General features: G+C 43.7%; 1 protein-coding gene across 2 annotated transcripts in view; it reads left to right on the top strand.

Moving 5' to 3' along the window:
• Nucleotides 1-23,956, top strand: part of TMEM63B (transmembrane protein 63B) — a 36,423-nt gene that overhangs the window by 8,565 nt on the left and 3,902 nt on the right. For both annotated transcript variants that reach the window (XM_044674717.1, XM_044674718.1), the window contains exons 5-19: nt 9,955-9,992; nt 13,648-13,790; nt 13,945-13,996; nt 15,533-15,641; nt 16,174-16,244; nt 16,455-16,535; nt 16,967-17,090; nt 17,715-17,848; nt 18,185-18,322; nt 18,558-18,711; nt 19,855-19,961; nt 20,467-20,553; nt 20,787-20,852; nt 22,441-22,603; nt 23,327-23,432. In XM_044674717.1, the coding sequence (XP_044530652.1) occupies nt 9,955-9,992; nt 13,648-13,790; nt 13,945-13,996; nt 15,533-15,641; nt 16,174-16,244; nt 16,455-16,535; nt 16,967-17,090; nt 17,715-17,848; nt 18,185-18,322; nt 18,558-18,711; nt 19,855-19,961; nt 20,467-20,553; nt 20,787-20,852; nt 22,441-22,603; nt 23,327-23,432 (1,573 nt within the window). The remainder of the gene's footprint in view (nt 1-9,954; nt 9,993-13,647; nt 13,791-13,944; nt 13,997-15,532; nt 15,642-16,173; nt 16,245-16,454; nt 16,536-16,966; nt 17,091-17,714; nt 17,849-18,184; nt 18,323-18,557; nt 18,712-19,854; nt 19,962-20,466; nt 20,554-20,786; nt 20,853-22,440; nt 22,604-23,326; nt 23,433-23,956) is intronic.

The raw sequence follows: 23,956 nt of genomic DNA on the forward strand, positions 1-23,956 counted from the left end.
GTCTTCCTTACTCCAAACCTAGCACTCTTATATACTGCACCACCTAGCTAGCTGCCCAATATGAGACTTTTAATAGAGAACCTTGTTGCAATGGTAATCCTCTACCACCACCCTGAGTTATGTTTCCCTTTTAAATTGTAGAATATTAGATTTGTTTGAGCAAAAACTTTTAAATTTAATGTAATCAGAATTAGCCATTTTATCTTGTTCAATCCTCTGTATCACTTGTTTAATCTTCTTCTATCCATAGATCCAAAAAGTAATTCTTCCTTGCTCCTCTGATTTTGTTTATAATGTAACCTTTTGTATACACAGTCATGTATCAATTTAGATGAGGTCTTGACCTAAACCTAATTCTTCCCAAACTCTGTCCAGATATCTCCCAACATTTTCAGTCAAATAGTGAGTCCTTCCTCCAATAACCAAAGACTTTAGTGAACAAGCTATGCTTACTTTGTTTGCTTCTTATATGCACCTAATCTCTTTTCTTTTTTTGAACTAGTACCAAATCATTATTATTGTTTTGTAGTGCAGTTTCAGATCTAGTACTGATAGACCTCTTTCCTTCCTGGGTTTTTTTTTGGCGGGGAGGGGCAGGAATAGGTGTATTATTATCTTCAAGATTTTTTTACCTTCACTTCTTCCATATGAATTTCATTAATATTTTTTCTAGCTCAGTAAAATATTCTTTTGGGAGTTTGGCACAGCACCAAATAAGTAAATTAACCTAGGTGATATTGTCATTCTATTATGTTGACTTGCCCTACCCTGTATTTTCTGTCTCTTAATTATTTGGATTTGTGTTTATTTCTGCCAAGTGTTTTGTAGTTAGATTCCTGTATCTGAATAGATATACTTTCAAGTATTTACTATGATTTTGAATGGATTTCTCTTTCTAGCTCTTCTTGCTAGATTTTTGTTGGTTATACATGAGAATATTGATAATTTATATGGATTTATCTTAAATCCCACATTTATTTTGTCTAAAATTATCTTTAATATCTTTATTTTAGATATCTTTTTTATTTTAAATCCTGCATTACATCCTAAAGTTATTATTTCATTTAACTTTTAATATCAGTTATCTCTAGGGTACACTACATCTACAAAAAGAGATAATTTTTTCCCTGTGCTTAATTATTCTCTCAATTTTTTTCTTGTCTTACTGATCTGGCTAGTATTTTTAGCACTATATTAAATAGTAATAGTAATAATGGAGCATTCTTGCTTTATTAACTCTGATCTCATTGAAAAAGCCTCTTTATTCCTGGATTTGCAGAAATATTCACCATTTTTTAAAGGTTCATTTATTTCTTTGATTTCTAGAATTTTTCATAGAAATAAGTGTCAGATTTTGTGGAGACTTTTCATCATCTATTAAGTGTTTTCTATTATTTATACCAGTGATGGACAAACTACAGCCTGCAGGCCAGATGCAGCCCCCTGAAATGTTCTACCAAGAAGGGGAACATTATTCCTAATCTGATGAATACAATGAATAGGATACAGTACAAAGAAACTTTGAAAGAGTTGCCTTAGAAACAGACTGACAGATGAGCATTTCCTTTCCTTTGGCCCCCCCTCTTTAAAAAGTTTGCCCATCACTGATTTATACTATCAGCAGGTTTTATCATATTTATAATTTTCGTTATAATGAACACATCCTACATTTCCTGCTATAAACCCAAGTGTGTGATAGTGTTTCCAATATGTTCTTGTAGCCAACTTGCTAATTTTTATTTTTTTTAAATTTGTAACAATCAACATTCATTAGGATTAGTGGTTTATAGTTTTTTATTTTGTTGCTTGTTTAGGCAGCCAAACCATATTTGCATCATACAAAAAGATTGAAAGGATACATTCTTTCATATTATTGCAAACAGTTTCTTTAATATTAGAATTAATTGTTTTTCGAATGCTTAAAAGAATTTACTTGTGAATCCATCTAGTCCTGAAGTTTTCTTTTGAGACTTCATTTATGTCTTGTTCAAATTCTTTTTCTGAAAGCTTTTAAAATAACCTATATTTCTTCTTTTTCTTTTTGTTAAAGCTGGACATAATTGTTGTGACTATTTTCTCTGAGTCTTCAGGTTTTTAGCATATAGTTGGATAAAGTATAGTTTCTAATATTTTCTCTATTTCTTCTTCAGTTCTAAGTTCTCCTTTTTTCACTTTTGATGTAAACAGTTTGGTTTTTCTCTCTTTAAAAAAGTCAGGTTAGCTTTTTTTTTTTTAACAAAAAAAAAAAAAAACAGCTCCTAGATCAGTGGTTCCCAAACTGTTTTGGCCCACCACCCCCTTTCCAGAAAAAAATATTACTTAGCCCCCTGGAAATTAATTTTTTTTTTAAATTTTAATAGCAATTAATAGGAAAGATAAATGCACCTGTGGCCATCACCGCCTCCCTGGATCGGTGCAGCACCCACTAAGGGGCTGTAGCGCCCACTTTGGGAATCACTGTCCTAGATTTATCGATTCTATAACATTTTTGCTTCAACTTTACTAAGCTCTTTGATTTTTAGAATTCGTGTTTTCTTGGTGAATTTTTAATTATTTTTGTTCATTTTGAAGTTGTATGCACAATCATTAATTTGTTCTTTTTTTCTCTTGTGTTCATGAGAATGTTTAGAGAGATACATTTTCCTTTTCTTGATGGCTTTGGCTACATCTCATAAGTTTGTTGTAATTCTTCAGTGAAGTTTTCAACTGCTTTTATAATTTTGTTTTTTGAACCACCAGTTTCTTAGAATTAAGTTATTTAGTCTCTGGTTTTAAATTCTTTAAGGGCTCTTTATTTTTTATTTTATTTTATTTTTATTTTAAACCCTTAACTTCTGACTCATAGGTGGAAGAGTAGTAAGGGTAGGCAATGGGGGTCAAGTGACTTGCCCAGGGTCACACAGCTGGGAAGTGTCTGAGGCCGGATTTGAACCTAGGACCTCCCATCTCTAGGCCTGACTCTCAATCCACTGAGCTACCCAGCTGCCCCCCCAAGGGCTCTTTATTGAATAGAATTTCATTGCCTTATGATCATGATATGTTGAATATTTATGCTTTCCTGCATTTTTGATGAGATCTTTATGCCTCATACATAGTCTGTTTTTATGAAGGTATCATGTACTGATTATAAGCATGCAAATTCTTTTCTATTCCCATTCAGTAATTCAGAGATCCATCATCTATAATTTTTCTAAAGTTCTAGTCATGTCTTTAACTTCTTTCTTGTCTTTATCTTTTGATTAGATTTGACCTAACCAACAAATCAATTAGGTCAAAAAGGGGTACCTTGGGGGCAGCTGGGTAGCTCAGTGGATTGAGAGCCAGGCCTAGAGACGGGAGGTCCTAGGTTCAAATCCGGCCTCAGACACTTCCCAGCTGTGTGACCCTGGGCAAGTCACTTGACCCCCATTGCCTACCCTTACCACTCTTCCACCTATAAGTCAATACACAGAAGTTAAGGGTTTAAAAAAATTTAAAAAAAAAAAAGCTGTTTAAAAAGGGGTACCTTAAGATATGCCTATTGAAACATCATTATAGTTCTGACATTTATTTCTCCCTCCATTTCGACTATCTTTTCCTTTAATATTTAGATGCTATGTTAAGGACATATGTATTAAGTATTAATATTGATTTGTTATCTATGCCTTTGAAGATAATGGCCTAATGAAATAATGAGCATAATATAATTCTTCAAAGGTCACATTTTTAGGAAAAGATGATTCCAATTTGGACATTGATTCAACAAACATTTATTAAAATTTCTCCTCTAGGGGGCAGCTAGGTAACTCGGATTGAGAGCCAAGCCCAAAGGTCCTGGGTTCAAATCTGGCCTCAGATACTTCCTAGCTGTGTGACCCTGGGCAAGTCACACATTAATTAACCCCCCATTGCCTAGCCCTTAACACTCTCCTGCCTTGGAACCAATACACAGTAGTGATTCTAAGATGGAAGGTAAGGATTTTTTTTTTATTTCTCCTTTGAATATCATAATGCTTAGAAAAAGAGAGAACATTAAAGTAATTTCTTTCCTCTCCTTAAAATAATAACAATAATAGCTAAAATTTACATTTACACTTTTAGGTTTGCAAAGTGGTTTGAAGGGAGCTAGATAGCCCAGGGGATAGAGTACAGGGCCCAGAGTCAAGAAGACCTGAGTTCAAATCCAGCCTAAGATACTTATTAGCTTTGTGACTCCAGGCAAATACAACCTCTATTTGCTTTAATCCACTAAAGAAGGAAATGACAAACCACTCCTGTATCTTTGCCAAGAAAACTCCATGGACATTATGGTCCATGGGCTAAGATAGAGCCAGACACAACTGAACAACAACAATTTCAGATAGCTATGTGTCTCAGTGGTTAGAACACTGGGCCTGAAGTCAGGAAGATCCGAGTTTAAACCCAGCTTCAGATACTTACTAGCTATGTGACTAGATAAGTCACTTAACCTCTATATATCCATTGAAGGAGGAAATAGCAAACCACTTCTGTATCTTTGTCAAGGAAACCCCATGCACAGTATGGTCCACAGGGTCATGAAAAATCACAACTCCACAACAACAAAAATGAAGTGGTTTAAATGTTATCTCATGTGACCTTCTTCACAACAATCCTGGAATTATTCCTGCTATTATTATAATCATTTTTATAGATGAGGAAACAAAGGCTGTGAGAGATTATATGAATTACCTAGGGTTTCTCAACTAGTAAATGTCAAAGGTAGAATTCAGACTCGACTTCCTGACTCCAAGTCCAGCCACTTCCCTTCATGGAGCATACTGTCTAACAGGGAGCTACATAATACACAACTACATATTACATGGTAAATGAATCAGAGCTACAGAATAAAGTGCAGTGTGATATCTGAAAGGTTATCATAGGCCCAAGGAAGGCTTCATGGAGAAGGTAACTTCTTTTTCCATGGTTACATGATTCTCGTTGTCTCCTTCCTCTCTTCTCTCCCCCCCTCCAGGAGTTAACAAGCAATTCCATTGGGTTATACATATGTTATCACTCAAAACCTATTTCCATATTATTCATTTTTGTAATAGAGTGACCTTTTAAAACCAAAACCCCAAATCATATACCCATATAAACAAGTGATAAAATCATATGTTTTCTTCTGGATTTCTACTCCCACAGTTCTTTCTCATAAGTCCCTCAGGATTGTCCTGGATCATTCTATTGCTATTAGTAGCAAAGTCTATCACATTTGATTGTCCCACAATGTTTCAGTTACTGTGTACAGTGTTCTCCTGATTCTGCTTATTTCACTGAGCTTCAATTCATGGAGGTCTTTCCAGTTCTTATAGAAATCAATCAATTCACCATTCCTTGTAGCACAATAGTATTCCATCACCAGAAGGTAATTTTTGAATTAGACTTTGAAAGATGAGGAGGAATTCAGAAGGCAAAAAAGGAGGAAGTAGGAGAGCATAGGGCATATTTGGGAGACAGGGAAAACCAATTTGACTAGAACATAGAACACATATGAAAGAAGACTAAAAAGTAGAATGATGACAGATTATGGAAGGCCTTAAATACCAAAAAGGAGTTTAAATTTTACTTGGAAAGCAATTAGGGAGCCACTGAATATTTTTGAGGAGAAGAGTGGCATGACCATATCTCTGCATAAGGAAAATTTATGTGAAAGTTTGACAAAAGTGGGAAAGACCTATTAGATGTTTGTTGCAATCATCCATACAGATGGTAATAACAAACTGTTAGGGAGGTGGCAATGTGAATACAGAATACACAGAAGTGGGAGATGTTATTTACTAGAGTGGTATTGCCATAAACAACAAGCTTTTGTTTTTTATGAAATAAAGACAGACCTAAATAACTGGAGAAGTAGTAATGCTCATAATTAGGTCATATCAATGTAATAAAAAGAATACCTACATTAATTTACTTTTTCAGTACCATACCATTCAAACCACCAAAGGATGAAGCCAGAAAAAATCATAACCAGTGCAACTAGGTGGTTCAGTGAATAGGCAGTCGAGCCTGGAAACAAGAGGTCCTGGGTTCACATTTGACCTCAGACACTTCCTAGCTGTGTGACCCTGGGCAATTAACCCCAATTACCTAGTCCTTGCTGCCCTTCTGCCTTGGAACTGATACTTATTATCAATTCCAAAGATAGAAGGTAAGTGTTTTAAAATAATAACAACACATCTGGAAGAACAAAAGGCCATTCAATCTCAAAGGAAATGATGGGGGGGAGGGGGGAGGGGAAGGAGCAAGGCTGAGAGTCCAGATCTCAAATTATACTACAGAGCAATAATCTTCAAAACTATTTGTTACTTGTTAAATAATAGAAAAGTCAACCATGGAAGAGATTAAGTATATGACATTGAGAAGCAAACTACCAAAGGAGCACAGTGTTTAATAAGTCCAAAAACCCTAACTCCTGAGATGAAGACTCATGAGAAAAATTGCAGGAAAACTGAAAAGCAATCTGACCAATGGGTTTAGACATCTCACACAACAAACCCAAGATAAGCTCAAAATGAATACATTCCTTAGGTATAAAATTGTACATGGCAAGCAAATTGGAGGAGCAAGGAAGGAAATAACTTAAAACTGTGGATAGGAAAAGAGTTCATGCTCAAACAAGAAACAGGATTATAGAAGATTAAATGGATAATTTTCATGCCATGAAGTTAGCAAAATCAGTGCATTTAAAATTAGAAGGGAAAATTAACTAAGGAAAAAATCTTTGCAGCAAGTTTTTCTGATAAAGAACTGATATTCAAGAATGTATAAGGAAGAACAAGAGATAGCTCCTATAGATAAATGGTCAAAGGCTATAATCAGACAGTTCTATGTAGATGTGGAAGTTATCTGCCTATTGGCGATAATTAACACCATTGGAATGGATGAAAACAGGTAACCTGGACCTAGAGATGGACTGACCCCTGGTATTTTAGGGGGGAGGAAGAAGCTAACCCTAGGAATTGTGTATCATCTCATACCATAACCTCCCTCCCTCTTCCATTCCTACTTTTCCTCTTCTTGGGCCTTTTGCTTAGGCCAAGAATATAGTCTCTTAGCTTTTCAAACCTTCTTGCCTATCCCAAAAATGAGCATACAGTGCTTTAGAAATTGAATATGGGTTTTTCAAAGTCTTACAATAAAAAAGTATAGAGTTCATCAGCTGGCAAACAGAGCACAAGTTCAGCCTTCCTGGCTTCTTCATTCACTTTTCTTTCTGCTTGTTTTTTTTTTGAGAGCTGGCTATTCCCAGCCCTTCTGTCCTTTTATCCCCCAGATTGGTTCTTGGCCAGAGAAGTACTCATTCTCTCTTCAGATCCCTCTTAACACTTTGGTCCTCCCCATATGATTTTATCTTAGTAGTATTCCAGTTTCTTTGTATATGTCTAAACTCCTCTATTATACTCTATAAACTTTTTGAGCAGTGGACCATTTACACGCCTACTTTGTATTCCCACTTAGCATTTGTACAGAATAGGTGCTAACTCACTTGAACTATGTCTGAAGACAGTCATTGACCTTACTTCATCTACTGAATAAAATCTAAATTCATGTTGGCATCAAAAGCCCCTCCACAGCCTGTCGCCAACTCATCTTACTGGTCTTGCCTTGAGTGTTTCCTGTCCCAGTCTGTGCTCTGCCCCCTTGCAGAAGTTTATTCTCTTCTAAAAGGAAAGGCCAGGCTAATTAACCCCATTTTAGAGGTTCCAGAATCAGATGGGATCTGAGAGATCATCTTCATCCAACCAACCCTTCCTCCTCCTCTCCCCTCCCCACCCATTCTGGTTTCACAAAGGAAGAATCTGAGACTTGGCCAATGTCTCAGTGTTAGTAATTAAGAATTTGAACACAGTACCTCTGATCATACAGTGTTGGTTCCTCCATGCCACACTGTCCCCCTAATTATCAAGTTTTCCTGCCCTTAGGGCTCTTTTAGTTGTTGGGGGAGGTGTGAAAGGTAGAAGGAGAAGAGGAATGTGTAGGCAAGGACTCCAGAGGTCCAGAAGACCCTGGTACCCGCAAGAATGGGAGCAGTAACAAAGTTCACAAGATAAGTGTATGTGGGTGGTACAAAACCCCTGGAACTTTGGGTGAAAGAGGACTAACCTGCAAATAACCAGATGGGTTGGAATTCAGTAGATGAGCCAGTACCAAATTGAGGTCATTGCATGTCACTGCCCATTGCCCTAGCCAGCAGTTCTGGGGAGTGGAACTTAGCATCTATCTAATGAAGGAAAACCTTTTTCTTTCTACCCATGCACTAAAGTCTGACCTTTGGAATCTTAGTGCTAGTGTTCCTAGCCTGTGTTGTCAGAGTAAAGGAAGTGGAGAGTTAATTTGACAAGCTCTCTATGGGAAATGAAAACTGCCTCTCTGTGTAATAGAACAGCTATGGTCTGCAACAGTGTTGCAGGTTTTTTTAGTGTCAATCATGAGGATCCCAAGAGATCTACTTTCTTCCTCCTAGGAAGAGAACTTCTAGAATTTAACCCAGACTCCCAATGAAAACTGGGCCCTTTCTCTAAATAACTCCCTCTCGCTATTCCTTCTGGGGCCCAAACCCACTTAGGCCTCCTTTCTTATTTTTCCAGACCCCCCCAAGAGAGTTGCATCAAAATCTAACTTTGATCACACTCAGTCCCCAAACATTCAAGAAAAGTTCTGTGCTAGGTGTCAAATCAGCTACAAAGATAACTCAAATATGGCCCCTACTCCCAAGGTAGGGATACCCAGTAGAGATCTGACTCATATCCAGATAACTAATAAATAGTTAAATATAATAGTTTGAGAACTACAAACAGGCTTGCCATTGGAGATGCCACTGGAGGTAGAGGGAAGGAAGACTTTTCTGAGGACATAGCATTTTTATTGGGTCTTAAAGAATAGATAATAATGCTTGGAAGGCATTGCGGATATGTGAACAGATATATCAGTGAGACTAGGTGGAGCCTAGGGTAGGTGAAAACTGGAAAGATGAGTTGATGCCCAACTGTGCAGGTCTTTAATGCTTCTCTGAGGAGTGTGGGTTTTATTCAGTGCACATAAAAGTGATATATCCAGAGCTACTCTTTAGATAGAAAACTTAAATGTGTAGGATGGATTCCAAGTGGAGAAAAACTGATGGTGGAAGATTTTATTAGAAATCTGCAAGGAATGAACCTGTCAGGTGGTCATGAGAACCTTCACTAAGATTAGAAGTAGGAAAAAAGGGCAGGTAGAAATGTTATTACTAAGGTCAAGTTGATTGGACACGGTGATTAGATATTGAAGAGGATGGAATAAGAAATAACCTTAGGGGGTGGGGCAGCTAGGTGGTTGAGTGGATAGAGAGCCAGGCCTGGAAATTGAAGGTCCTGGATTCAAATCTGACCTCAGAAGCTTTCTTACAATGTGACCTTGGGCAAGTCATTTAACCTCAATTGCCTAGCCCTTAACTCATAGTATTGATTCTAAGACAGAAGGTAAAGGTTTAAGAAAAAAATAATTAAGATAAATTTCTTATTTTGAGCCTGGGTGATGGGAAAAATAATGGGACTCAATAAAAGGAAGCTGTTTGCTTTTAAAAGGTATTATTTCTGGAAATTGAAGGGAGAAGAGCATAGGTGGAATATGGGTTTTTAAAATAAACCTCTGTTTTAGTTCTGCCACTCTTCTGTCAAACTTTTCCAGAGAACAGATGCCAGAAAGATACTGAGACTTTTTCCAAAGCACTTTTTGCTAGAGGAGCAAAGCTAGGAAATGTGGAGTCAGAAGGACTAGATAGTGCCCAGAGAGGATACTGATCCCAAAATTATGGAAAGTCAACTGAAACTCCTTAGTAAGAGTAGGTGAGATAATGGGCAGGAAGGAAGGAACAGAAGGTAAGAGTCAGGGGAAGAGCTAATATTACTTTCCAGGTTAGTAGGGAACTGGCTCCAGATGACATCTCTCTTTTGTTTCTCCCTCTTCCCCCAATAGGGTTTCTGCTCCTGGCTGACAGCCATCTTCAGGATAAAGTAAGTATAGTCAAGACTTAGGATCCCCAAATGCTCATCTGACAGCCCTCAGCCAATGTCCAAAGTTTCCAAGCCAGAACCTTTGAGGATTCTAGCCTGATCCTTCCTAGATATCATGGGCCTCACCCAGGAGAGGAATTACATTTATCCCTGTTTCCCTCCATCCCATCCCCATCCAGTATCATCACTGCCTTACCCTGTCACCAAGGCCTCCCTTCCTGCCATCAGGCCTGTCTGGCCAAAATGGTAGGACAGTTAGGTAAAACAGTTCCCTTCCCTATTCATCAACAGGCATGATCAGGTGCTCGGCAGGCAGATGCGAGCGCCCAGCAGGCAGGAGGAGCAAGGGTCCAGCAGGCATCTATCCAGCAGGCAGGAGCAAGGGTCCAGCAGGCAGGAGCAGGTACCCAGCAGGCAGAAGCAACTACCTAAAAGAACAAAGGAACTGCTCAGCAGGGAACACCTGCTTCCCCCCCAGGGAGGACCTACTGTCCAACTGGCAGGGGCCAATGCACACCAGGCAGAACCTACTGTCCGGTTGGCAGGGACAAGTGCATGGCAAGCCGGAATCACTGTTCCTCCGGTGGGAGACAGAGGATAACTGGGAGGAGCCAGTGTTCAACTGGCAGGTGTTACTAGCCATTAGGGAGGAGCAAATATTCGTGAGGAAGGGGAAAAAGTCCAGCAGGGAGGACCACTCCTTCTGCTGGCAGGGCCAGGACTTTAGCTGGCAGGAGGAACCCTACATCTGGAGACAGGAAATCATCAGCTGGAAGGATCAATTAATCAGCTGGCAGGAGGAATCATCCGGAGGGCAGGAGGAATCAACTGAATGTCAGAATCAAGAACCCAAAGAACAAAAAGAAAGTCAGGCATCACAAAAAGTCGTCTTGGCGAGGTTAGCTGGCTCCCCAACCAATTCCCCCCAGCAGAAGGACAGAGCCCCTTATCAGAAATCAGCCTTTCTGACACTTCAAGGTACCGCTGATCCACCAATGGTACCTTTTCTTCCTTTTCCCATTCCTAATTAAATTACTTATTCCTTCACTCTCCATTACTGCCTCCTTCTTCCCTCTTCATTTCTCCTCCTTTTCCCTTTGCACCCCTCCATCCTTTTCCCACCCCACTCCCATTTCCCCACCTATACTCAAGCTATACACAGTGGTCATACAAAGATGACACTCCCTGCCATAAACTCACACAGAACCAAAGATAGGTGTGATAGGACCAAAAGAGCAAACAAAATCAATTGATTGATTCTAGGAAAATGGGAGGAAGAAAAACCCTTTCAGCTGGAAAGATGAGGGAGGACTTCACAGGGGAAGAGAAGAATTCTGAAAGTTAGGATCAGAGGAGACCATATTCTAGCCATTGGGGCAGTTCCAGAGGGAGAGATGGCACTTAGGATTGGGGGACAGCTGATAGCCCACCATGGACCAGAGAGAGAAAAGTACATAAATGTGAAATGAAATATGGAGAGGAGCCAGTCTGTAGAGTGGCTTAAGTGTTGGTTCAGAACATTTGTATTTTGGCCCAGAAACAATACGAAGTCTCCCGGGCTAGGGGTGCTGGTTTAGGGTAAGGAGCATGTAGTGTAGTGTAAGGTCAGACTTGAACCTTAGGAAGATTTCTTTGACATTTGTGTGATGGATGAATTGGAAAAGAGGAGGTCAGGAGACCAGCTAGGAAGCTGCTATTGAGAGTCCAGATGAGAGGGTGCAGGCCTTAGATAAAGACAAAAGAATGAACAAAAAGGGGAGCACCAGGCAAGAGGTAGAAGAATAGAATTAATAGGACTCCCCACTCATCACCCCATATCCTGTCTCCTGCTTTTCCTTCACTTCTGTGTCATGTTTTTCATCCATCCTTTCCTCTCCTGATCATATTGCTTCTCTTCCTTTTGAATCTTAATGTGGTAGCAACTTAGGGAGCCAGGCCTAGAGATAGGTGGTACTGAATTCAAATCTAGTCTCAGAAACTGTCTAACTGTGTGACCCTGGAAAAGTCACTTAACACCCAATTGACTACCCCTTAGAACTTCTGCCTTGGAACCAAAAATTAATATCAATTGTAAGAAAAAAGTTAAGGGTTTGTTTTTGTTTTTTTAAGTGTCTCCTCTTAACTGCTGTTTTGTCCCTGTGAGTTACTAGGGTTTTTAGAGCAGGCCCTGACATGCTCAACTCTGCCTTAGGAACATTATTTTGGCAACTGAATAGAAGTTGGATTGGAGAAGGGAAAGACTAGAACTAGCAGGGAGGTCATTTAAGTCTCTTATGAAAACTAATGAGATTCCCAATGGTAAAAATGTGCAGAGAAAGAAGTAGAAAAGGGCTCAGGACAAAGCCTTTGAGGACACTCACACCTAAAGGGTGGGACATGTATGTTAACATAGCAAATTCTGAAAAGGAGGAATCAGACCAATAGAAGGAGAGTCAAAAGGAAGCAGTGTCATGGAAACCAAAGAAGGAGGGAGGCAGCCGGCACGTAGATGAATCTTCTCCAACATTAGGCTGTGATATTCAGAAGAGAGAGAAAATGATTTAAAAGAAAAAAGGGTAGGCTTGCAGAGGAGAGATAATCAAGGGCACAATTAGAAGGCCTGACACCAGGAGAGGCTAAACTAAAGGAAAAGAGATGGTATAGAAAGCTGAGAAGAGAAAGCTGATGGAAAATGGCCTTGATTTTCTCAGTTAAGTAGGAGAAAGGCCTTCCCCAGATATGGAGGGAGGGAGAGAGGGGGGAAGGAATGACCCAAAACTTCAAAGAGAAGCAGTTGTTTGGGACAGCTACTATAGGGTAATGTGATAATTAATCCAGTAAGAAAAGAATTGCCATGCAGTAGTGAGGACCCAGGTGAACCTCATATGGCAGGACAGACAAAAGACAAGACTTTGGAGTCAATCCTTTGGTAAAAGTAACTCCAGTCTTCGATTTTGCAAGGTGTGAGCAGAGATAGAACAAAAAGACAAGTGATTCAAGGGTTCAGAAGTGGGTGTAACTGAGATGGCCAACTATAGGACCATGAGTGTGAAAAGAGAAAAATGAGACCAAGGCCAAGCTTGTCCAACAGGATTTGTGTAGAGGTAATGGAGGTGTCAGCAAGGACAGAATAGTTTTATGAAGAATAATGGGTATGAGTAGAGGTGAAAGATGGGAAATTATCATACCTAAAGGTCTGGTCCTGAGCAGTGGTTGAAGTTAAATGAGGTGGTTGCAGTTAAGTGAAGTTAAGTGAAGATAAATATGGGAATTGGGGGTAGGGGGGTGGCGGTTGCTGAGCTAGAAGACCAGAAAATTTGAGGTGACATCAACATATGCCTCTTTCTTCCCTCGTCCTCTCTTTTTCCTTATTTATCCTTCTTCCTTTTCTGTTCCCTCTTCCTTCTCTAATCCTCCCCCCCCCCCCTCTCTCTCTCTCTCTCTCTCTCTCTCTCTCTCTCTCACACACACACACACACCATATCCTGCATCCCCTTACAGCAAGAAGGGAGGTCAAAGGGATGCTATTTCCTATCTGAAAAAAGTAGGCAAATACAAGTGTGAAAGCCAAAGGTTAGGAGAAGGGAATGGCCATTGCCCTTCCCCCCTCCACTTGTTCTGATTCTATATCCTTCCCCATCTCCTGCCTCCCTTCCCCTTCCATCCTGCTCCCCAGGGATGAGGAGATCTTGGACAAGTGTGGGGGTGATGCAGTACACTACCTGACATTCCAGCGGCACATCATTGGTCTGCTTGCGGTCGCAGGTGTTCTCTCCGTGGGCATTGTGCTTCCTGTCAACTTCTCAGGGAACCTGCTGGGTCAGTGAGGGGAAGGAAGGGAAGGGAAATGACTTGAATGAATGATGAATGAATGAAAAACTCTTACAATATGCCAAGCACCAGGGAACAGGAAATGGGCCAATTTCTGATGCTGACAGCTTCCTGTCTTTTTTCTCTTTTCCTCTACCCCAAGAAAACAACCCCTACAGCTTTGGGAGAACCACCATTGCCAACCTAGACTCAAGGTAAGAGTAGGGCAGTCTGACCAAAGGGGAAGATAGACGCTAGTGTGAAACAGGGTGAGCACAGGGTGAGCATAACACGGGGCTCAAAAGAGGAATGAGGAAAGAAACCAAGAGCATGGGCAAAGGGATAAGAGATGCCTGAGTTGGAATACAATCAGCAGGAAAATGTCAGGGTTGCTCAATGAAGGAAACAAGAGTGGGGAATGGAGCAAGAGAAAAACCCCTGGAGAGAGAGGCCTCCAATAAGAGGAGATGATCTTAAACTGCAACAGGAGAGAGCACTTAACCTGTAACATCACCAACACAGAGACTGGGCTTTGGAGTAAGGGGAGCTCTCCAGAGACAACCTGTAGAGCACATAGTATGAATATTTTCATTTTACAAACACTAACTGGGATGCAAATAGGGAAAAGGAATTTTGTCCATCATACAACTGGTTAGTGGTGGAGTCAGGCCTCTGCCTCTCAAGTCTCTTGACTCCCCACTGTCAGACACTTTAGTACATGGGGCTACTCCCAGGAGGTGTCAAGTGAACAAATATTTATTAAGTACCTACTGTATACCAGGTACTCAGCTGAGCTCTGGGGATACAATGAAAAGCAAGAAACGAAACAGTCCCTGCTCTCAAGGAGCTTAGTGTAATGGGGAGACAATATGAAAACACATATGAGCAAGATCTAGTCAGGATAAACAAGAGATGATCTTAGAAGAAAGAGCATTGAAGGGTACCTGGAAAGACTTCCTGCAAAAGGTGGGGTTTGAGCTGAAACTTGAAGGAAACTAGGAAGCCAGAAGGCAGAGACCAGTCAGGAGATGGAGTAAAATGTGAAAGGAATATCCAGGAGGCCACTATCATTGAGCCATTGAGAATATAAAAGGTAAGAAGACTGGAAAAGGGGGCAACTAGATGGGTCAGTGGATAGAGCCTGGAGATGGGAGGTCCTTGGTTCAAATGTGGCCTCAGACCCTTCCAAGCTATGTGATAGAAAGACCCTGGGCAAGTCACTTAACTCCAATTGCCTAGCCCGCCCTTCTCTTCAGCCTTGGAACCACTACTTAGTATCAGTCTAAGAAGGTATAGGTTAAAAAAAGAAGACTGGAAAAGTAGAAAAGTCTTTAAAAGTCAACAGAAGTTTATAGGTAATCTTGCAGGTACTCTAGAAAGAGCCAGTAGAGTTTATGGAATAGGAGTAACATAATCAAATGTGTACTTCAAGAGGCTGATTTTCATAGCTGAGTGAAGGATAGAACTGAGTGGCAAGAGATTTAAGACAAGGACACCAACCAAAGACTAATTCAATAGTCTAGGGATCAGGCGAGGAGGGCCCATACCAGTAATGAACCTTGTAGACAGTGAATTTTCAGTCTAGGATTGAGTTAGAGGAGAGACAGGACAAACATCATAACCTTTTTGAGAGAGTAAGAAATGTAGAGTTCCCAAAGTGAAATATTTAATGCATAGTTTAGTGCTTTAGAGAACAGGGTTTGAATCCCAACTAGAGACAGCCTCCCTCAAATTCCCCATTTCTTTTGCAGTAACAACCGGCTATGGCTGCACACCTCTTTCGCCTTCCTATACCTACTACTCACTGTGTATACTATGCGAAGACATACCTCCAAGCTGCGCTATAAAGAAGATGACCTGGTAAGCAAAAATTAAAGAGACATGCTGCACCCATATCAATCCCCAGCCTCAAATCCATTACTACCATTTCTTCATTCTCTTTAGTCCCCTCTTTTCCTATGTTCTCTCATCTTTCCCTTTTCTCTGTCTTCTCCATCCTCTTTTCCCTTGGGTTCCTCACTTTGTCTTCTACTTCCTCCCTACTCTGTTGTTTTTTTTCTTATCCCCCTTCCTGTCCTTTCTCCCCGTCTCCACCTCATCCAACAAACACCTCCCCTGATGAAAATCCTCATACAATAAGGGAACAGATAGGGAGACTCTATGTTCTGTCCAGATCTTCTACCTGATGTCTTTAGTCTTCAATGTCTGCCCTCTCCAACATGGTCCCATCTTCTCCCTCAAGCCCTAGTACCACCTCCCACCACCACCGTAAGCCGTTCTCTGGCCTCAGGCCCTGCCCAGACTCTGTACCTCCCATAGTGAGTGCTCTGCTACCCCTAAAAATGTTAGGATCTAGCAGAGTGAACCACCTTCCACATTCCCCTTCCCCCAGGTGAAGCGCACCCTCTTCATCAATGGCATCTCCAAGTATGCAGAATCAGAAAATATCAAGAAGCACTTTGAGTGAGTCAACCCCACGTCCCTTTCTGCATCTACTAGGGCCTCCCCTGACCTTCCTAGCTCCTCCCTCTGCAGGCTGAGCACCAGCATGGCCACGTGGGCAAGGAGGAGGGGAAGAACAGTTGCTAAGTTGTGTCCTAGGGAGAAGACTTGTTGGGTGCATTGGTGGAAGGCCATGCCCCTCACAGATGGTGATGGGGAACTATGTCATAGGGAGGCGTATCCCAACTGCACAGTGCTTGAAGCTCGTCCTTGCTACAACGTCGCCAAACTGATGTCTCTGGAAGATCAGAGGTAAGTAGTTCTCTGAAAGAGGCCATGGAAGAGGGGGCACTTCCATTTTTCTCTCCCTTCTAGAGGTGTAGAAACTATGAGTGTAGCTTGAAGAACTCAGGCTAGACTTCAGGAAGGACTTGGCGAATTGACATGTAAAGTCCAGGGGAACCACCAAGAAGGCTATGATTATAACTTTTTTTAGAGAGCTCTAATAAACGAAACTTTTCCCTTCCTCTCTTTTTTGTCTGTATAATCCCATCCAGAGGCAGGTAAATAGAGAGAAAGACCTCTCAAGGGCTCAATGACCTTCAAAGTCAGCTGAGCTCCCTGACACCTAGACTGGACAGAGGACCCTCAGGGATGGAAGGTGATAGCAGAGTGAAAAGTCAGGGCATTACCCCTACCCTGCCACACTATTAATGGGTAGTCTTGTCCCCTGGGTCCCACAGGAAGGAGGCAGAACGAGGAAGGATATACTTCAGCAACCTGCGGGCCAGAGAGAGCACTCCCACCATGATCAACCCCAAGCCTTGTGGGCACCTCTGTTGCTGTGTTGTACGAGGCTGTGAAGAGGTAGGGCTCCTGGGCCCTCCAGGGCAACACTGAAGGGGAAGAGAAATGGGGAGATACACAAAAGGGCAAATACAAGAATGTGCACAGAGGCCTATGCTCCCCAGAAAAAATCCAACCCTACAGAAATGCCAAAACACCTATGAAATGCTGGGAACATGGGCACTGCTATCTACTCAACCCATCCCACACACACACCCAGAGGCAGGTTTGTGCCTGTGCCTACCAACAGCCCCCTCTCTGTCCTCCAGTAACCTTCCCCTTCCCGAGCCCTCCCCACACACACACACCTCACCCCTGCATCCAGAAGACCCAGCATAGGCAAGGGACAGGAGAGTGTGATCTAAATGGGACCAACACTTAGTTCTGCCACTTAATAACTGGAGGACCTGAGGCAAGCTGCTTGATATCTCTGAAGCTCAGTTGCTTTATCTGTAAAATGGGATTAATGACACTTGAAGTGTTTATCTTAGGGGATTGTTTTGTATGAAAAGAGATCCTTCTCTTTCCCTAAATTCCCTCTTCTCTCTTGCCTGATCCTGCACTAAAAATGCCTATCTTTCTCTCTGAAACCCTGAAACCCATTCTCTCTGTGAATTCCTCATCCCCACCTCTCCTCTTCCACAGGTGGAGGCCATCCAGTACTACACGGAGTTGGAGCAGAAGCTGAAAGAAGAGTACAAACAGGAGCAGGAGAAAGTGAACCAAAAGCCACTGGGCATGGCTTTTGTGACCTTCCACAATGAGAGCATCGCTGCCCTGTAAGCCCAGGGAGATTGCCTGCCCCTCAAATCTCCCTAAATCCTACCACCAGAATCTCAATTTGTGACCTTGCCATATCTTCTGACTCCCAGCTGCTACTTCTAAAGATACCATTTTGGGAGCTTCATAATGGGCCAGCATACATCTCATTCTCATGTTCTTCACTGTGAGGGCTTCTGTGCCAGTGCCCCTCCAACTCTGTCTTGTGTCCCCCAGTGCCATCATCTCTTCTTCTTCCACCCATAGCCTCTTCTCTTTTTCTCTCAGTGTTCTCTCCATTGTCATCTCCCTCTGCATCTAAATCGAATATTCTGTCAACCTTTCCCCTTCTACAGTATCCTAAAGGACTTTAATGCATGTAACTGGCAAGGCTTTACGTGTCAGGGGGAGCCCCGGAGCTCATCCTGCAGCGACTCCCTGAACATCAACAACTGGACGGTCTCTTTTGCCCCTGACCCTCAGAACATCTACTGGTAAGAGCAAAGGCTTAGGCACGTGGTCCGGGATTGTCAAGGAGGCTAGGAAGGCCATTGAGGAGAGGCTTTGGAGAGTCTCCTGGGTCAGGTCTTCACAATCTGGTGTGGGAAGATAGGGCTGAGAGGGACTGCATGGAGGGGAGAGGGTGGTCCTGATGAGAAAGCCTCGAGAAGAAGAGGCATCTCCTGTGATGACATTCTTCCCTTCCACATACGATATACATTCTTACAGGGAGAACCTCTCCATTCGTGGCTTCACCTGGTGGTTTCGATGTCTGATTATCAATGTGGTGCTCTTCCTCCTGCTGTTTTTCCTCACCACTCCTGCCATCATCATCACCACAATGGACAAGTTCAATGTCACCAAGCCTGTGGAATTCCTCAATGTGAGATTCTCTTCCCCCAACCTCAGTCCTTCTTCTCTAGTCCTCAGCCCCTATGTGGACCACTGGAACGTAAGATAACACACAACACTGACTTCCTGCTGGCTGCCTCTGTTCCCCTCCTTGTACAAAATCTAGACCTGGATTTTTCATCTTTAAAATGAGAGGGTCAAGGGGCAGCTAGGTGGCACAGTGGATGGAACACCAGGCCTAGAGACACAAAGACCTGAGTTCAAATGCAGTCTGAGATACTTCCTAGCTGTGTGACCCTGGTCAAGTCACTTAAACCCCATTGCCTAGCCCTGGCCCTTCTGCCTTAGAGTTGCTACTAAGATAGAAAGTAAGTGTTTAAAAAAACTGAAAGAGTTGGATGATATAATCTTTAAGGTATTTTCCGTTTCTAAATGCTCTGATGCTTTTGTCTTAGAGGTCCATAAGTGTCTTCCTGGGATAATCAGATGCATAGGGTTCTGTCTGTGAACCCTCATGAATTTATTAAGTACCTTGTATGTGCAGTGCTAGGTAGTAAGAAAAATAGAAAGATTATGTACCTGCTTTCTGAGGTCTAGCTAAAGAGGCTCTAAACTCCTTTCTCCCCCTTTCCCTGCCTCGAAACACCTCAACCCTTCCACCATGTGGCTATTTCAGTATTAGCCTCTCCAGCCCCCTGTCCAGTAAAATCCTCTTTCTTCAGCTCTGTTCTTTTTGCCAGTGCTCTTGTTCATATCCCCTACCCACCAACCCTGAGGGATATTCTTCTGGGAACCAATGACTTATACACATGCATGCACACACACACACACACACAAACATGTTCACATGCTAGCCTGAGGATCAGTTGACCTAGATTTTAGTCCTAGCTCTGCTACTAATTAGCTGGGTGGCTTCAAGCAAGTCACTTTTCTTAAGACCAACAATCTGGACAAAGTGACCTCCAAGAGCGTTTCCCATTCTACAGAGGCCTTGTTCATACTAGTACATATTCTCCCAGGATCTTGTATTGGCATCTCAAAAGTTTCCCACCCAGAATAGCCATTTGATTAATGGGAGACAAGAGAATGTTGGCTAGAGACAGCGGCTCGGGCCGGGATAGGGCAAATCCAGGTCTTCTGATGTCATCGCCTCTTTCCTTTGTCCTTCCCACAGAACCCTATCATCACCCAGTTCTTCCCCACTTTGCTGCTGTGGTGCTTCTCAGCCCTGCTCCCCACCATCGTCTACTACTCCACCTTCCTAGAGAGTCACTGGACACGGTGAGATGCGCAGGCTCAGCTTCACTGCCTCCTAGCCTGTGCTCCCCTGGTGGGGGGGAGAAAGGCCATGGGGCTTGGCGGAGGAACCAAGGCTTCAGATCCTAGGTGTTACTTTTCTGGGACAACTTAGAGAAATCACTTCCCTTTTTTCCTTCACTTTCTTCAATTTATCGCCCAAGAATGAGGAGACCCTGGGAATAAAAAGCAAAAAAATTGATCTGCCCTCCAGAAGTTTACATTCTCTGGTAGGGGCAGAGGATGGAGTTAAATTCAGAGATAAGATGCTTTGAGGAAAGAAAGAATAAGTAGGGCATTAGGAAAGGCTTCAAGAGGAAGGTAGAAACAGAACAAGAGGATGTCTAGGTCACTTCTTGTTCTCAGTCTTCCCCAATCCTTTGAAGAGAAGGGAAAGAAAGAAATAGTGGTTGGTAGGGAGCAGGGTACTGCTGCCCCAAACTGATGATGTTAATGGCCAAAATGATGACTCTTCCCTGTCCCGCTCCAGCTCTGGAGAGAACAGAACAACCATGCACAAATGCTACACCTTCTTGATCTTCATGGTACTGCTGCTGCCTTCTCTGGGCCTGACCAGGTAGGAGTTGGGACTCAATAACAGGTAGAGAGTTCCCTCCTTGTTTCACCCTCATGAGGGAGCAAAGGGAGGTTGGGCACCTGCCCCCTGGATCTCTTGTCTCCCTAGGGTAGAACTCCCCCAAAGGAGGAGAAGAAACAGAGAGGCCAATCCCTGGGAGGTGGGAGGGAAAGAGAATAGGGAAGAGGTGAGGATTGCCTCTTACCAGCACCTTCTCATTCACCCTCCTACAGCTTGGACTTCTTTTTCCGCTGGCTCTTCGACAAGAAGTTTTTGGCTGAAGCGGCCATTCGGTTTGAGTGAGTGACCGAGGGTACACAGGAGTGGAGGGGGGACATCTAGATGACAAGAAAGGTGGAGGGAACCACAGAACAATCATGGCCTCCTATAGGGAAAGGAGAGTGGCGTCAATGAAGAGGCAGACTATTTGTTGGGGGTGTCCAGGGACACTTCTGGGGGTCTTTATGGCTGGTATATCCATGGGGAAAGGCAGACTATCGGTCTATTTCAAGATGGTAGGGACTGTTGGAAAGGGGGATAACTGGGTGGCTGCTTTGGGCATCTTAGAATCTGGCAGTGGGCTGAGATTGCCCTAAAACAGGCACATATACTGAAGATATCACTGTTCACAAACTCTGAGGTATCTGTAGGAACATAATATATTCTAGTGGTTTCTGTAGATAGGTTGATTGGGTCAAGGTTGAGGGTGAGTTGTGCTCTGGAAATCTAAGAGCCACACTGAGTGTCTGTCTGTAGGGACATACACTCTAGAAGGCACCTCTACTCTGAGAGTACATACCCTGGCCAGGGGATATCTGGGCTAGTTTGCCTGGGAGCCCCTGTTCTAATAGTGTCTGTGGGGGCCTATGGGCGAGTCAGCCAATAAACATTTACTAAGCACTGGGGATAGAAAAAAAGGTCAAAAGGCATTAATCGTGAAGAAAGACAAACTCCAGCACATCTAGATTTATTGCTGATGGTTCCACATTCAAGTGGTTTCTGTGAGTGGGGTGTCTGGGGACATACTTTGGGGTATCTCTGTGGGTGTGGTATCTGTGAGGAAACTTTCCGGTGGTCTCTCTTGAGGGTACACTTTCTTGGTGTCTGGAGACCAGCACTATAGTGGTCTCATCCTGGAAGTCCAAAACCCACATCAAGGTGTGTCTGTCTATAGGACACCTGCTCTAGGGGCATCTGAGGGCCCTCCCTTGGAGCATCCTCCAAACTGTTTGTGGTGTAGAACATCTGCAGGAAATGCACACTGGGAATCTCTGAAGCACAGTCTGGGTGTCTGGGTGCACACATGCCTGGGGTGGGATTTCTAAGGTCATATTGGAGTGTCCATTGCACACATTCCTTGGTGCTCACAGTGGGCAAAACCTTTGTAGGAATGTGCTCAGTTGGAGCATATTTTGGGACGTCTGAGGGGAACATTCCATGGAAATCTGTGTGTAATATTATCCATGGAAACAGTGAATCTCTGTGGAACATACTTTCTGGGGTGTCTAGGGGAACACTGATGGGACAAATGAGTCCAAGCTCTCTGAGAGTATTCTTTGGGACATATAGGGTCTCTGTGGATGATCTGTGCACGAGACAGTTCAGTGGTGTCTCTGATCTGAGACATACTCTAAGAGGGGGAGAACCTGAACTCTCTGGTGCTTACTCTGGGTAGGACAACTATGGGGATATACTCAGGAAGTCTCTGATCATTAACGCAGTCAGGGTGGATTTCGAGGGGTGAGCAGTACACAGAGGGTAGAGGGCCACAGAGAGCACTCTCCATAGCTGTGAGAGGAAAGGCCAGCAAGCATATGGATTGGGGACTGAGCCTCATGGTGCCCTTCACAATTGGGCACGGTAGTGGAGCACCAATGGTGCCCACAGGTGTGTGTTCCTGCCGGACAACGGCGCCTTCTTTGTCAACTACGTCATTGCCTCGGCTTTCATCGGCAATGCCATGGACCTGCTGCGAATCCCAGGGCTGCTCTTATACATGATCCGTCTCTGCCTCGCCCACTCCGCCGCTGAAAGGCGCAACGTCAAGCGGGTATGGTGAGGGCCTCCCCCATACACAGCACAGGCACTGGGCCTGGGCAGCTGGTGGGAGAGCAGAGCAGTGGGGAGAGGAGGGGCTTAAGGGAGGGCATTGGGAAGGACATAAACAGATGAGGTTGGGAGTGGGGAGTTAGGATTTTGGAGTGGGGACGAGCCACAGGACTGGTAGCCTTCTGCTCTTACGCCACAAGGGGACACTCCATCCTTTTTCTAAGGAGCTGAACCTAGGCAAGCCTGTCTTTCCCTTCTCATGCTTTTTGTCCTCTGACCTCTTCATGCAACCACGCACACACATCCCTAGCTCCTCTGGCCCCTCGGCCCCTTTCCCCTCTGTCTTCTGCCCTCCCTGGCCTTCCATTCTTCCAAGCTTCCCATCTCCTTGTCACCTGCCTTCCCTTCCCCCACATCCTCTCTCCCTCGCCTCTATTCTCCTTCACCTTCCATCACCCCTTCCTTTGTCTATAACATCTTCCTTTACCTCCATCACTCCTTCCCCTGCCCCATACATATTTGCCTTCCCTCTTCATCCATCCTCCCTTGCCTTTTTCCCCCGCTCTATCCATCTTGCCTCTCCCTGTACCCATCATTTTTCCTGCTTTCCTTCTATCACTCTGGCCTTCCAGCTCTGCCCATCCCTGCCCTGTTTCCCTCCCTCTCTGGTCCCCAGAAGTCTCTGAGCCACCCACTCCCCTCCCCTGCCCCATCTCCCCCCCAGCACCAGGCCTACGAGTTCCAGTTTGGCGCGGCCTATGCCTGGATGATGTGCGTCTTCACGGTGGTCATGACCTACAGCATCACCTGCCCCATCATCGTACCCTTCGGTAGGCAGCGCCGCGCCGGGACTTGGGCCCTGCTGAGGGGGACTTCCCTAGCTAGGGCCACTCCCCATCTTGGGAAGCATTATGCTGGGCTATGAGGGTTAGATCAGGCCTGGCCCCGAGTGGACAGAGCCCTGGACTGGGAGGTCAGAGCCCCTGAATCCTCCCACCCGGTCTCTGCCTCAGTCTGGGACCTGGCCTGGGGGGGGGGGGGGGGAGGGGAGAACAGCCCAACCCAGGTCTGCCACTTGCAGGCTTCAAGCCAAAAAGGAGGGGAGGAGGGGGGACAGTATGGTAAAAGTCCAGGCAGTCTCAGAGGTCCTCACATACCTGAGTAATTAGACACAGACTCATTCAGGTTTTCACATATTCATACGTGTGCATATTCTCATGCACATACACTTAGACCCGTTTAAGAGAGCCCTCAGGACCAAGAGGAACCTTTGGGTTAGTGGGGCAAGCACTCAGGAACAGAGCACTGAAGGGAAGGTAGGCAACCACCCCAGATATAATTTTCAGGAGGAGTA

The sequence above is a fragment of the Gracilinanus agilis genome, chromosome 4, assembly GCF_016433145.1.
Source record: "Gracilinanus agilis isolate LMUSP501 chromosome 4, AgileGrace, whole genome shotgun sequence".
Classification (NCBI taxonomy): Eukaryota; Metazoa; Chordata; class Mammalia; order Didelphimorphia; family Didelphidae; genus Gracilinanus; species Gracilinanus agilis.